Consider the following 16,270-nt stretch of genomic DNA (forward strand, 5'->3'; position numbering starts at 1 on the left):
AGTTTGAAATATTTTATTTCCCAGTATATTGCTAAATAATTTTGCAGTTAAACCAAAAAGGAAGAAATATCAGAGATGAATATGGAATACTTACAACTAGAAAATGGTTGCTGAACCATCTGAATTTCTATAAAAGCATCAATAAAAATGTAGAAACATGGTCTCACAAAATTAATTGGAATCTGAAATGCCAGATTGTCTTCACAATGGCTACAATATGAATATTGATGGATTTTTGCAACCAAAAACTAATTGTGACTTTGCCAAAAGACAGCTTAATACAGCAATCAAAACATCTCTAAAAACCTGGACTTTTATTTCCGCAATTTCCTATTCTCTCAGCTATTCAGCATTCAGTAAGCAATTCTCATTAGAAAAAAAAATGCTACCTGGTCACAATTTTACTCTCTTATGGAGTTGTGCTATATCACAATACATTCTTGGGAAAATAAAGAAAAGTGAATAAAAAGCTGAATAGAAATAGACACTCTATAAAAACTACCTGTAAAGTATCATAAGTCTGGAAAATATTTGTGGCATTATACAGGCTACTGCTGATGCAAAGAAAAAAACTGCAATTTAACCATTTCATGAATATGAACAATGCACTTGTTCCCAGCCATTTAGAATGATCTGACATTCCAAATGTTTATAAAAATTGGGTAATAAAAGAATTAAGTCAATACCCTTAAGTACAATAAATAATGCTGTTTATTATGGTCGGGGTTGACCACGAGCGTTTGTTCCATATCTGCTTGGGACATTTGTAAAACCAGTTCTGAATCCTTGAGTTGCTCCCATTCCCGGTATTCCAAATCCTTGATTGAGTACAGTGCTGTAGGGTGTGGATCCATGATTAAAGCCCAATCCATAGGGCCTCGTTTGAGTGTTTAAAAGGATGACTGGACTCACGTTTTTGCCTGGTGTATTAAAAGAAAATTCTGGCGGTGGGCTGCTGGGCTTAGCTGGAGTGGATGTAACAGGATGCAAATTATCAGCAGCTTTCAAAGATGGCATTGGAATAACATGATGATCCGAAACGTTCAGAATATTGTTTGCAATAGGCACAGATGATAAGGTAGGTCTGATCCAGTCATCTTTGAAAATCTGAACAGTCAAGGTAGAGACCAACGTGTATAATCTGTTAGTGACATGGGCAAGTACCATTTGTTCATTTGCATCTCTCCGAATTCGGACATGTACTGATCCAGCCTAGAAAGTGATAAAAATAAGTTGGCTGTTAACTGTTACTTCAATAAAGATTCTCCATATGCATTCAAGAGGAGGTAAGTTATCCTGCAGAGAATTATGCAAAGACCTTTCACAGTGGAGACTACTGACTGAATTGAGAAACTTATTAAGTAATTCCATAATTAGGATACATTTTGATCTTTCCTAATGCGTTAAGCTCTTATGAACATAGCAAGATCATCATTCAGGAAAAGTGAGACTTAAAACCAAACTATAAAATACATGTGACGGCAGGAATGGAAAGGCAACAGCTGGGAAAAAAAGCAGCCCAAAAGAAGAACAAAGTGCAGACAAACTCCATAGGCCAAATTTAGGAAAAAGTGTCATCACTGTGCTGTTGGAGCAGATAAGAGGACAACACACGTGGCAGACACGCTCAAATCGGGACCGTTAGCAAGAACAGAGGCAATGCCTCTTGTGGAACTCAGACTTAAAAGATTTTCTCCTGGATGTGCACATAACTGTGGGCTTCCCCTGCCTTCCTCTCAGTAACACTATCTCGTTTACCTTGAACTACTGCTGCAGAAGAGAACAGGACACAAAACAGGACCCCTCACATGCATTTTCAGTTCATATTTAATGAAGAACATGGTTCACACCTTGTGCTATATAAGCCATTTTTATATCAGATGGTGCAGCTGAAAACATATCCAGGTCTCAGAAAGTTTCTACTACAATCTGGAAGATGCCAATAGGTAAATATGCTTACAAAGGTTTTGTAAATATCTGTGATCAATCCAACAGTGCTGTGATCCAGTATTTTGGGTAGCAGAATAGTAAACTGAGAGCTGTTTTCACATCAGCAAGTCAGAGCTGCTGCCTTTTTCTTTTTTTAAGAAGGGTAGCATACTGGAAGAATTCAGAAGTAGAGAAAAATTCTAACAGTCTTAATTTTCTGGCTGTCACAACATACCTGCATCAACTTAGGAATAACTGAGTTCTGTGTAATCATTCTGTATCACAAAAACCCCCTTGCTTTCTTTCAGCTTACAGAACATGAGAACACAACTGTAGTTGTTTTATTCCCCCCGCCCCGAAATGCTGAAAACATATGATTCTACAGTAGACCTTTGGTACCTATAGGTTTACAGTTTCCTTTTTTTCCCCTCTGAGACAATTTACACTAATATACCATTTGAAAAATGTCTTTACTATTGTTGCGTTTTCTTCACTGCCAAAATACAAAACAAATTTTACAGTTGCAAAATGCATGCTTTAATCCAGGGGTCCAATATACTTAAATAATATTAACCAATTACAAAGCTTTAAAAAAAAAAAATAAAGGACAGGGGAAGAGAAGTTTTGCAATAAATCACAAGGACTGAGTACTGACTCCAGCAAATTTTTTTATATTTAAGATTTCAGGAGAAATAGCATACATTATTTAAATAAAAAAATTAAAATAGTAACTGACAACTCTTTTTTAAAGGCTAAAAAGACAATAGACATAACTTACCAAAGTGCCAAAACCTAACGTCCAGAAATGCTCATTTCGAACTTCTAAGACACCATCCAAAGTTGAAACCTAATTTTACACAAACATCCAGAAATATGAAAATAAATTAGAAATCATGTTTGAAATCCTTTTAGAAATGTACTTGTACACATAGCTGAATAATACAGCATTTTCAGTAGTGAAATAAAAGCTTCCATACACAGAACAGACGATGTCTGCTAATGATGCCGCTAATGCTTATCTACTGTACTTTTGCTACCCTTAAACATCCAAATCCATCAAAAAAGTGGAATTAAGTAACTAATTTCAAGTAACTCTTGCTGCCAAATTGCAATATTTTCTCAACTTGATATGCTGTAAGTCAACAGCTGCCTGTACTCATTTTCCTCCCCCCACTCACATTTGTAAACCACTTCGAACAGTAGCTCAAATTTATTCAATAAAAAGTCTGCACTACTTTAACAGATTTGTTCCAGACACCTGAATGACACTATTCATCTTAGATAGCAAGATCCATATTTTCTACATGCAGCTAAAAACTATTTTAAAAAATTATTCTTTAGCAGTCTTCTTGGACTACTCACAAAAACTCTTCATATTCCTGAATGCTTACTTAATGTTAGCTGTGCACACTATGTTATGCATTACACACTGACTTACCTCTCTAAGAAGTTTATCTAACTGGCCAATCACATGAGGTGGGGTTGTCTTCAAGAAAAAGAAGAGGCGGGGGGGAACAAGAAAAAAATTATAATAAAGATTAACTGGCCCTGTTTAAGTGAGAGAGCCTTTAAGTCTGGTCTACCTACACAAGAGACCAATGGCATTAAACAATAAATTCTTATGACTTCATGATGCATATTTCTACTGCCCTTAAAATTCTTCTAGCACATCACAAATTCCCCTGGGAATATCTCCTATTCAAATGCTTAAAATAGATTTTATGTTTTTTAAAAAATAAGGACATTTAACAATACTGAAACCACAAAACCCCTTGGTTTGTGACATTGCCTTACCTGGAGTAGTACTTTCCCACTGTAAACACTCATGGGATACATGGTACCAAATGTCATCAAAGCAATTGCTATAGCAGAGGCTGTGTCTACAGCAAAATAATTGCTAGAGAGAAAGAACAATTTTAAAGAAGAATAGGTATTGACGTTTTTGAAAGGCATAAGAATTTTGATTCTTTTTCATTCTTTTAAATTATATACACTTACAGAATATTACACATGCTAATCTCAACTGTGCATCTTTGAAAAAAGAGGAATATATTCATGGAGTTGCAATCCCATTCAAAAAAAAATACAGCTTTTGATGAGATCATTCCTTTCATGTAAAAAATGCAATTTCCCACAAACTGGATACAAAAAGAGTTACTTTTTTTAAGCAACAACTGTACGTACTTGATTTCAATGAGCATATATGTAATGCAAAGAGCTAGAGCTCCAGCAATATCAATCAAGACAAAAGGGTTCATTCGTGGCAGAAAGATGCTACTCAATCCTGGGATGATTCCACAAATACTGTAACAAACCAGAAAAAGCAGTTGTCAGCTAGCTGTTCATCATTACTTCAAAACCGAAAAGAGTTACACCCACTATTTCGGCATTTGACTTCAAATACATCTTGCAGTCACAGCAAATGATGTCTTTGGGGACTGAAAAGGCCATTCTAATTCTGCTCAAAGTTCCATAATAGTCTGATGTCAGCAAAAATTAATCAAGTTTAGATCCACATCACATTATCTCTCATATCTGAAATGAATACTTACCTCCTGCATCTTAAATTTGCTTTAAGTCTACCTTCGCATCTACAAAACATTGTATTACACTAATCTTTATACAGTTTTTCTACATGCATATTTTATGCTCCTTTTTTTCTTCTGGTAACATAGCTAGCTGTGTCAGCTCTATGCAATACAAATACTTCACAGGTTCAGATATTGCTATTACATATATATAAGTCTTGGGGGGTTTGCATATCACTAGTCTTCAATCCATCTGCCACCTTGGTGTGCAAAAGTGTTCTAAAGCCAAAGCTAACTAATTCATGGAGTCTGAAAAGAGGGAGAAGACCAGCTAGCTGAATGAGAGGAGACCAAAAAAACCCATGAGGGAACATTGGGAAAAGCTATTTATTTATAGTTATCGCCTATCAATGGGAGCGTGAAGAGAGAGAAGGGTTTCTGTACTTCCCAGTGAATGTAAGTGCATGTCACATACTTGAAAATTTAAAGGAAAAGACAACATGAAATGGTATGTTGCTCTGTTTAGAACCAACCTATGTTTAGACATCATGTGCTGATCTGCTCCTATGAGAATTTTAATCAACATAATTACATATAGGTGCAGACATTTTCTAATCAGCAGTGCTTCACAGAACACATTTGAAATAGCTGTATACATACTAACCAAATTGAGTAATTTTTTAAAAATTGTTGGTATAATTGCCTACAGGTTATCTCAAAACCCAGTAGTATTTCTAGACTGTAGATCTGGGAGCCCTTCAAAGTATCCGTGTCCTTCCCTGTAACACCGTGTTACCACATCCTTATAGTGTCTGTGATTGCTATCCACTTTTTTTTTTTTTTTTTTTTTTTTTACACTGAAACTCCAGGTACTTGGGCAACTCTATTGTTAGTCTTCCAAAGCTGTTTTGCAGAATTTGGGTCTGATGATGTAATACCTTATATCCATATAAAATCAATTCTTCTGTTTAACAAGTGCGTGTTCTCTGCATTCCTTAACTGTTTACAAAAATCACAACATGCAGAAACAGATGGGCCTTGCAGCATACTTAACACGTTATACGATATGGTTTAACATTCTTATTTTGCTACTGACAGCATAAGTACTTGGATGAACACATATGGCTCAACATAAACATTTCTGACATCTGACAAAATTATTTACGAACAATGTTATCTCACATTCCAATATCCAATACAAGCAGGAGGGTTAACAGACAAGACGAATGAGCAACACTGCTTCAGCCCCTAGAAGACAGACTTTCCAGTTTCCTGCTGGACAGGTGAGGAGTTTCCATAGCTATGCTTTAGTGAGTAACCTGTTTCATATATCACATTTAAACTGCAACTATCCTAGTAATTTGCCCACCCCACCGAGTAAACAAACACAAATTACTACAAAATATATCCCTCAGGTAATGATTGTTGAGAAATGCAGTTGAAGTCTGTACAGGACAAAGCTAGTTTACCTCACCTCATCCAAGGAGAATTACATACAATGTAATGAACACATTCAAAGGGAAAGTTATGCAGAAAGATATATTCTTATTAGATTAGTGTATCTGGGAAACATGAGAGACAGTGTTTGACTAAAGTTCATACACTAGACCTACAGTAGGTGAAGCTATTCTAAAAGCTCTAATACACAACAGTTTATGCCTCAATACCCATCCAAACCATTACTATACACAAAAAACCAAGACTGCCTTCCAGAAGCTAACAATTTTGAAAAGCATTATAAAGCTTTACCTTCTACTAAGATCTGCAACATGCTCCTGAAGCCAACTTGTGCTGGCAGCTGCAAAAGAAAGGTAATAAAGTTACTACAAGTAAAGGTATCCATTTTAAAGTACACAAAAAAATTTACTTTAAGGGAAGAACCCAATACACTGTGAATGAACAAATGTATCTCAACAGATTCATTGCCACTTGAAAAAAAACAAAGTCTGACTGTTCCAGGCAGTAAGTAAAATGCCAATCTCTCATAACAATCTGAACTTATGAAATACAAATATAATGGCAGATTATAGCCAACATAATTATCCTTCTGGTAATATAAAGTATAATATATAACTATAAACAATTTACAGTTAGTGGGAATGATCACAGGCCTAATTCACAGTGAGAAAGTCCCAAGTAAAAGAGCTATTAAGTAGAATTATTACATTAATTTATTTTTAATCCATTAATACATCCATTAAATATCTTCAAAGTTCTGCTATCTGTCAGATGACCTTCACTGGTTGAATCCAAAAGACTGAAAATAAAGGGTACTTCAGTATTAAAATGATACTCAGTTTATCATATTAATGACTACATACTACTCAGAGAGCCCTATAACCAAACTAGAGTTGAAATTCGGATGGCAATTCTAAACTGCATGAAGTTATATTAATGGAGGTAATAGTAATATATACTCACTAGTTAAGAAAGTTACCAAACAAATTATACCTTGACAAAAATAGGAACATTAAAATCTTTTCCCAATTCTTGTTATAGATTAATTTATCACATACCTTCAGAGACATAAGCAAAAGGCTTATTCCTAATGGAAAGCATTGTAAATAAGTTGAAAAAGAGAGCCACGAAAGTACCAACCAGCAGTCGCCCTCTAGGGAGGAGGGGGGGAAAAGTATCTTAATTGCACATCATCACAAAACATGAAATCAAGCTGTAATTACTAGTAACAATATTAAAATACTCTGCTTGGTATCTTCCCCTGAGACTGAAAACCAGAGTAAGATAAACTAGTGTAATGCTTAATAACTGGCAGTGTATTATCATTTTATCAGTTATCACTGAACTTTGTACATTAGTGTTATCACATTAGGCTGTACATAATGTTCGTAGTGTTGAGTAACAGTTCTTAACTAATTGCATATATGCACGCAAATACATGTTTGTCCTTTGAAAATATAAATACATTGCCCGCTCAGCAGTAGAGCTAAAAAAAGCTTAGTTTCCTATGGACTGATGCCCTATGCCCCTTCCCTTTCCTAGGAGAACTACAACTTCACCATACATCCCATGTCCCAGTCTTTTGCCCCATAACAGCTTCTTTTCCTTTCCCGATGTTCTTTTTAGTCTTCAACGTCTTTGCAACACCTTCAGTTCCCTAACGATCACAGTATCCTCCCCTGCCACATACCAGGCCTTCATAAGAAATGAGAGTAACTAAACTAGCAAAACCAGCAATATATAGTTAAATCATCATTTAAGAGAGCATGTGTATTACATTTCAATTGTACCTTGAAAAAACTGTTTACAATATAGCTTGCACACAGTTTGAAACAAATACCAAGGTACCAAAACCAATTTGGTGTTGAATGTACTTGCATAATTAACACATGCTAGATTAAGAATTAGAAACACAAAGGGACACTGAAAAAACCATCATTTTACATGTCAAAATAATTTCTTACGTGTGTATCTCAGGTTGTTCCAGAAACCGCTCTGCACTACAAAAATAATTGAAAATTTGAGTTATATTCACACAATAAAACCTTGATACCTGAAGTTGATTTTTCAGTTCTGAAGAGTTAGCTGCCATTCATAAACAAAACCTGACAGATACAGTACTGCAAAAAATGAATTGCTTAAATATGCACAGCAGTTTTTATAAGTGATGAAACCATTTAACACTGAAATCAAGCAGGCTGTAATTTTCCATCTACTTCCAAACTGGGCCACATAGGTGCTAGCTATCATAAATGCTGCCTACACAATAAAAAAATGCTTGTAAATGAACATGCCAAAAAGTACTGCTACTGCCACCACCAGTGTTGGTAATCACAAGAAACTAAGTATGAAGTCCCTGACTTACAGCCTCTCACTAAGCAAGGCCAAATAAAGTAGATGTTGGATACTGCAGTGGAGATAGAAATCTTTTTTTTTACCCACCCACCAGTAAAATAAGAAATGAGCTTCAGCTGTAACAGAAAAACCTATGACAAGTTTTGGGAATTTCCTAAAATTGATGTTCAAAAACTTAGAGGCTTTGGCAGTGCGTCATTACTAGAATTCATTCCAGTGTATTGTCAGTACAACAGATCAACCTACAGTATAAAATTGCAAAGTTCTTAACCCTTTATAGAGAAAATAGAGCCCTTGGATAGAAAAATGGAAGGCACACTGGCCCAGTTTGAAATTCCAGATGTTAACAAAAGCCTCTTCTTTTTTAAAGACTAAAATAACTTTTTAGGCTAACCTCCTGAAATACAAATGCATAGTGTGTCAAATTAATACTTGAGCAAATTTTGAGGGACTGGTGAAGTTGATAGTTTAAACGTTCAGATCCATAAGACATTATGAAGTTGCTTCATGAAGTAACTGAATTAAAAAAAATTTTCAAAAAAATTTATTTATTAATGAACTTAAAAAGTCAAGATGCATAGGGAAATGCATTAAATGAAATATCTAACTTTTTGGAAAATATGGTTCTTAAGAGTATTTTCCTTGAAAGCTATTTAATTACATTTATCAATTCCTATCATTATATCTAAAGCCTACATGTAGTGTAATCAATATAAGTAAGCAGTAAGGTTTAGCAATATTTTAAAAAATCTTAAGTTTTTTCTACAATAGCTCTCTACAGATACCATTTGTAGAATGCATATACTTTTGCTCAGTCTGGGGTATCTTCATACGTAACAAAAAATTAAAGAAAATAGTACATAACCCTACCTTTCTTTCAGTATAAAAAGAGCACCAAGCTGTGCCAGAACTGTAGATGCAAATACAGCTAGAACTTCAAACCTTTCAAACCTGAAATTTGAGAATTAAGTTTAGAGACACAGAACATTGAACAATGCATCAAATCCATTCTAGTCTGTACAGGACCCAGCAGGACAGACCTACTATTTCCAATTCTTTCTTTCAAGAGCAGATAGATGGGAAGAAACTGGTAGTTTTATGGAACAGGCATTATTTTCAATTTCTTTTAAGCCAACACTCCACATATCACAAACAGCTTAAAATTAAGCATTTCTTAATTGTCCCTCCCCTTTCCTCCCCTATTCCATAACTGTTCTTTACAGCACCAGCCTTGGGCCTCCTTATTTTTAAGCTCTTTTACACACAGATTATTAGTCATGGCTGTTAGCGGAGGCAGGCAACAATAGTTAGCAACATATCAAATGTTGTATTATCAAACACTAGATCTTGTTATTAGTACTTACCCAAATGAGTAGACTGGGCTAGGTTTCTTCATCATTACCCAGTAGCTTATTAGACATGTTACCAAACTGAAAAAAGGGTGAGAATTAAGACTATGATAAATAACTGCAGCCTTTACAAACTGGATAATCTACAAATACACACTTAAGCCATCAGAACTGAGCAAATTAATATAGCCACATCTTACCATGAACTCAACCCCTCCGTCACTGTCACAATGAGGCTTCCAGTGAATCCAGAAAAGGTTGTGCTTGGGAATAAAACTGAGACTGCACAACAACATCTCTGCTGTTCCCATAAAAAGGGCAGGAAACAATTTTAGCAGAACGGTAGTCAGTCTAATTCCTTACACCAGGAGACAGCCTAATGCTGTGCTTGCAAAGGCTACCACCAACCTTCCTGAATATAACATCACTCAGCCTAAATCAAGCTTACCGTAACTCCAAATGCAATGCATTTTTCCACTGAGGCCCTGACACAAACCAGCACAACCAGTGCATGCACTCCACAAATTTTTCTGAAAGGGACCTGGAGCATGTGAGACCAGGTACCCCAGAATGTGACTAACAGGCAAAGGTGGTTTGAGAAAATCCTTTTAATACTGTCTGCTATCACACATAGTAATGTCATACAGTATTGAAAAGTACAAAGCAAAAGCAAAAGTATCAAACTAGACACCCAGTAATGCTCTTCTTACATGTGTTTTATGAACTTGCCTAGAAATACTGTAACCTGAGAAAGGCCATTTAAATTAGAAGGAACATGATAAACAAGGTGACAGGACTGTCACATTTTGTCACTTCCTTTGTATCCCAGTGAAAAAGTAAAGAAAGCTCTCCATTAAACTCTTCTTTTAGAGATATACCATGAATTAGATGTAGCACTCTAGAATAAGACTCAGTCTATGCCAAGTATTGCCTTTCTCTTTCACAGTGTAATTTATATACGTATATGGCCAAAACAGATTTACTTTTTTGGCTGCTTTCATCTACACATGCTCTAATCTAACTGGCCATTCACTGACAGCCACAGGTCTCTCTTGCTGTTTTCTTTCCAAGTGTTTCTCTCATACTGAACATCTGAAATTCCAATTATTTTATCCCCATGGTACTAGCCTGAATTTTTCTAGGACGAGTCTCATTTCCTTTGCCTATTTTTCCTCTGTTGACCCCTTTGGACAGTATTTTTTTATTGGAAGCCACCCAGATTCAGTGCCATCTGTGCCTTTATGCAGCTCTTTCTTAATTAATGACAATGTTAAATCAGACTGGATCAAGAACTCATCCCCACAGCTGCTGAATAATCATATCCTCACAACCTGATCCACAGCTGTGTGGAGTAAAAGCAAAAGCAGAGGAAATAATACTGCTCATATACAAAATAGTAAATTATATACTCAGTAAGACTATTATAAATGACCAGGATGACAAAAATGAAAGAACCAGAAATTGATTTTTGCAGCAGAATTACTGAGCATTGTTCTCCCTTCCAGCAAATCAAAACTCTTGAAAGAGATCACTGTGAGTTAGAATAATCTTCTAGTCCATCCCCTCATTAACCTAATACGTGAGTGCCAAGGGTATTCCATCTTCTCCTAAAACTAAAAAAAAAATTAATATTCTATACAAATACGAAATACAACATCAAAACTTTCCCCAAGGTGAAAAAGGTATTTTGAGTCAAGATGACAAAACTCAGCAGATACAAAATTCTAAGAGAAATATGAGATTCATTAAAGTTACATCACATTCTACTGCAGTCACAGATCAAGTTAAATATTTTTTTGTCTATATCAAATATTCGTTTTCCTTTCTGCATGTTTGCTGCTGTTATTTATAAATGTTTTACTGTCAGTCAGATAAGCAATAGTATGTAATGGGCAAAACAGACAGCAGGTAGCTGGTCCATACTTTTTATAAGCTAGTGAGCCAGCAAGGAAAAGGATGTAGGTTAATAATTAAAAAATACATGCATTTTATGCAGTTTATTTCCCAACCACTGCTACCAACCTGCAACTCAGGTGAGAATTGAATATATTTCATGTCTGTATTATCAATATCATCAAAAGTGTTCAGAACTTTCATGCTTAAAGTAGTTTTAATATAATTTTGTTACAAAACAGGAAAAATACTAAAAATATCTAATGGCCTTATTGGAAGAGCACGTGGGATCTAGCTTTTGAAATATTTTGAAATAGAAATAGGATTACATACTGCCTGTTCCCTGATGCTAAAACTGAGAGGTACTTCAGAACCAATGACTGTGGCATCAGGGAAATGTTCCGAGTGAACCACTGGATAACAGTTTGATGCTTGATTCTGTTTTACGTTGTTACGCATCTGCACAGAGAAATCCATGACGGAACTGATTTGTTACTAGTCGTTCTCAATACAGCTATGGTGTTTCTTGTCATCTATTTATTGCGATGTACAATTTTATACTCATTTAAGCTATATTTAAACCAGTTAGTGTTTCTATACTGATAACTAAATAACATGTGTTTGTATCTGTAAATAAATTTCCTATGTATAGAAATATACAAAGACAGGCACAAAAGAAGAGTAAGACTAAACGGGAAAAAAACCTCACCTGAAAAGGTCAAAGATTGTCAAATACGTGTAAGCAGTTAAAGCTGTAAAAAAAGCAAATATTAAAACAATGTAATTTTTCAATGCAGCAATCACTTGTATTCTTCTAAGTCCCTCTTGTGTAGCTCTTTTCAATCTTCTACCTACAGAAACTGTCTCTGCTGATAAAGCAAGTCTCTCTGTCTTTTTTACGTGTATATAATATGAATGTCCTAAACACACCAATATATTTAACTTCATAAAAACAGGTTGATTATGGCAATCCTAATTCTAATAAAGCATGTAATAATGCCCAGATAGATACAAAAGGTATTAAGCCTGGGACTAAGTTGTGACTAAGAATTTAAATACAGAAAAGTCAGGAGAACTTCCAGCAACACAACATCCGCCAAAGCAAGAGACCTCTTATGTGCATTACTACAGTGAAAAGTAGGTTCAACAGAATTTTTTACTTGTTTTGCTTCTCCAACCCATCTTGAAACTGCAAGAAAACCTGTGTCCCAAATTAAAAATGTAAGGCATTCTACTTTCAGCACAGATGATGTGATGCATCTTGGAGCCCCTATACAAAAGCAGAAGATATACAAGATATTGAAAAGGGGCAGTCCTGGAATCAGAGAAGCCTTTTGCCACACTACAAACATCTTGATTCAACTGCAAGTGAGAGTCTCTGTGTGTCACTGGTGCTATTTATGTAAGGAACAGGTTTGAGGACTAGCTTAAAAGTCTACTTTTTTGCAATCTTAAAGATAAAGAGGGTACTGCAGGAGGAAAGTGACCAGCAGGTCTGGAAAGCCTTGCAGATTTTGAAGGGCTTTCACCCATTCACACTTGCCTGTGAGAAATGCCTCTAACCTGACTGTGGCAAATCAAAAGGAAGCACTTTCCAAACCTGGCTGTGCAGCCACGTAACTCCATTACGTGCTGAACTTTGCTTTTTTAGTATGTTGGAACTTCACAAGCTAAGAAACACATGGCAGTTGATTGTAGTTTCAGCACAAGAGAGCCACCTACCTATGCTGTTTGTAGAGCTGCACCACATTAGCAGGAAGCCAATACATATTAAATTTATAGCACCAAACAGCAAGATCTTCCAGGACTGTTGATGAGAATAAATATGTATTTTACATCTTCCAAAATTTACAAGACAAAAATATATCGATCTGGTTTTAAAAAACAATATTGTAGTACTTCATCATGCAAGCAGAACTGGCTTCTCCTCCCTCCCAAAAATTTACAACTCATTTCAGAGCAAGCCCATATTCTATTTTTAACTCTACAGATAGTCTCAAAACTCATTTGTAAACTACGCTTGTGCACCATGCTTAAAATACCTTTTTGGTCTAAAAAAATCACCCCGTATAATATTTGCATTTAATTACAGCACACACCATCTGACTTTTGAAGACAGCTTTATACAACTTTATATTAGTGGGTTCCTTTCTCTGTGCTGGAATTTAAGTCCCCAAAACATCTATGTGTATTCAGTTTACAGTTCTACTGAACACATTAAATGTAAGTACAATTCTGGAGAACACTAATTGACAGGGACAATGCACAGGAAGGAATCCAGCTTCACAGCTGGAATTTTTTTTTAAGCACAGCTGGAAAATTTCAAAGAAATATTCTCAAAATATACTCAAGTTAATAATGTATTTTAACTTATCACAGTTAATGCCTTTTTTATTATTATTCATTCTTAAAGAGAAATACTTACCCTCCTATCTGCTGCAACCAGCCTAAACTCATGTGTTAACTTTCCAACCAATGATCTCTGTGATTTGCGGAACAGGTGTATTGTCCCCTTAAAAAAAAAAAAAAAATTAAAAGTTTAATTAAAAATTTTACTTAAACCATAGTTTAAATTAGCAAAAAGGAAACCTTCATTTATGAACTATTTTCATAATTTTATCAAAGAATCAGAATAAGGTTTTTGTTAAGTAGAGATAGCCCGTAAACATTAAGTTCAGCAGTATTTTACGTTTTACATGGTTATTATATTAGAAAATTATTAATTACTTAGAATCAAGCTTCATTTAGATATAACCCAGAATTCAAGTTTACTGGAAAACATACCAAAACACCATTTAAAGAGTGCTTTTTTACTTTTATTTAAACAAAACTACTACAGCTGTTCTGGAAACACAAATGTTTTTCTTTACCAAAGCTCACTTCCTATCCAAAGCCAACTGGCTTATTAAACAGGAAAATAATGTGTGTGTGTATATATATATGTATAAAAAAATGAGAACCCATCAGAGAAATAAAAACAATGCTGGTATCATCTGCAATGTGGTAGACACAAGGCCAGTAACATGATGAGACATACAAACAATCTCAGTTGTAGCTTAACCTAAACACGCACAGTAGATGCGGTCACTGTAGGTCTCCCTCTCCTAACTTCCAATTACATGCAGATGAGCGTTTTCCTGGGGTGGAGAGGATGTATGTGCATACAGGGAGTGGGATGGGACGAGGAGGTGCTACGTGGCTCTCCTGAAAGTGTGACAGGTCTCTTCTGTCAGGTGGCTGGAGATAGGACGAGAGGAAATGGCCTCAAGTTGCGGCAAGGGAGATTTAGGTTAGATATTAGGAAAAATTTCTTTACTGAGAGGGTTGTCAGACATTGGAATAGGCTGCCCAGAGAAGTGGTTGAGTCACCATCCCTGGAGGTATTCAAAAAGCGAGTGGACGGGGTACTCCAGAACATGGTTTAGTGGGCATGGATGATGGTTGGACTCGATGATCTTGAAGGTCTTTTCCAACCTAAATGATTCTATGACTACCAGAAAAATTCATCAACCATGCCACTTGCTCCTCTTCCTCAGAGGGCCCATGCTTCTAGTTAGTTGTCCTCCTTTCTACTCTCCCCACAAAGAAGTAAGCTTGCCTTGTGAAAAGCCCCTCTGATTTGCAATAGAAATTTGTGGACTTGTAATGGATGGTCGGTCATATGCAGCGATTTGGGGCTGGATGAAATAAGGTCTGACTGTAAGCTATCGCATCTGTAACTGCCAGCAGAAAACAAAAAGACATACTAACGGGCAGGTCACCAAAACAGACTCAATTAACTTACAGACATGTTTGTCGACACAGCTGTATCTCATATTATCTGTAGAAATACACGTACGCCTTGGTGCCACGAATTAAAAAAGCAGTACTATAGACCCAAGTTAAGCTCACCTGGGGCAAAAGGCTGGCGCTTACTATTTTCTTTACTAGCAAATCGTTACGTAATGATTTATTTTTTTTCCTCAATAGAGGCATACAGGCTGACAGAACACCTTGGAAAGCTTTTCTAACAGGCAGTGGACTGCCTGCTTATGAAGGTTACTCTGTCACCTTAGCAGCCATTACCTTCCCATGCTGTTAGCAGCACGCCCACTGCCAAACCGCACTGTGCCAACACCTCCCCACTTACTGAAGGATGCCATGCGTTAAAGTTGCGTATGCTGCACCACAGAGGAGAACCTCGTGCAAACCCATGCTAGCCACAGCTCGCCCCTGGAAGCCAGCTCTAAGCCAGCCGATGTTGCCCTCTGGCATTAAAGCGTCCCGAGCACCTAAACTTCTGCCGACACAACGGAGAGAAACACCTCTGTGCTGAGCAGGAGGGCAGCTGTCCCGCACCTCAGCCGCTGAAGGTCCCCACGCGGTGCTAAAACTGCCGTACAAGAAGTATTTCTACAGGGAGTGCGAGTGCCTGTTCCAGCAGTGCCAACAGGTGACGGTACCTGTTACGGATACCGATGTCAGCTTACTTGTGCTCAGCATAAAAAGGGAAAGTCGAGCCACCCAGCAGAACAAGCATGCCGGGTGGTCGTTGCCAGAAAAACGACTCTTCCCCTCTGGGAAGCGAGCTGTCCGTAGCAGGGGTGACGGTCCCGCGGCGGTCACTGACACGCGGGAGCGGGGGGCAACGTAGCCCGTTTGCCCTGATGCGGGTTTCAGCTCCCCGGCCGATCCGGTGCCGAACGACAACCCTGAGGCCCAGGCCCAGACCGAAACCACAGGCCTGGCCGCGGGTCACTCCTTCCGAGACCCTCCCCC

At 36.9% G+C, this 16,270-nt stretch overlaps 1 protein-coding gene across 1 annotated transcript in view; it reads right to left on the reverse strand.

Annotated features, from left to right (window-relative positions):
• The window catches only part of SLC30A6 (solute carrier family 30 (zinc transporter), member 6), a 16,940-nt gene continuing 670 nt past the window's right edge, over positions 1-16,270 (reverse strand). The window contains exons 2-14 of the mRNA XM_010581244.1: positions 13,938-14,024; positions 13,235-13,319; positions 12,222-12,264; positions 9,635-9,700; positions 9,141-9,221; positions 7,880-7,915; positions 6,974-7,068; positions 6,207-6,255; positions 4,114-4,233; positions 3,724-3,826; positions 3,368-3,415; positions 2,708-2,776; positions 1-1,212 (exon numbers count right to left, since the gene is read on the reverse strand). Of these exons, the coding sequence (XP_010579546.1) occupies positions 715-1,212; positions 2,708-2,776; positions 3,368-3,415; positions 3,724-3,826; positions 4,114-4,233; positions 6,207-6,255; positions 6,974-7,068; positions 7,880-7,915; positions 9,141-9,221; positions 9,635-9,700; positions 12,222-12,264; positions 13,235-13,319; positions 13,938-14,024 (1,380 nt within the window). The 3' untranslated portion in view covers positions 1-714. The remainder of the gene's footprint in view (positions 1,213-2,707; positions 2,777-3,367; positions 3,416-3,723; positions 3,827-4,113; positions 4,234-6,206; positions 6,256-6,973; positions 7,069-7,879; positions 7,916-9,140; positions 9,222-9,634; positions 9,701-12,221; positions 12,265-13,234; positions 13,320-13,937; positions 14,025-16,270) is intronic.

Source organism: Haliaeetus leucocephalus, unplaced genomic scaffold (genome assembly GCF_000737465.1).
Source record: "Haliaeetus leucocephalus isolate CR32 unplaced genomic scaffold, Haliaeetus_leucocephalus-4.0 Scaffold752, whole genome shotgun sequence".
Lineage (NCBI taxonomy): Eukaryota > Metazoa > Chordata > Aves > Accipitriformes > Accipitridae > Haliaeetus > Haliaeetus leucocephalus.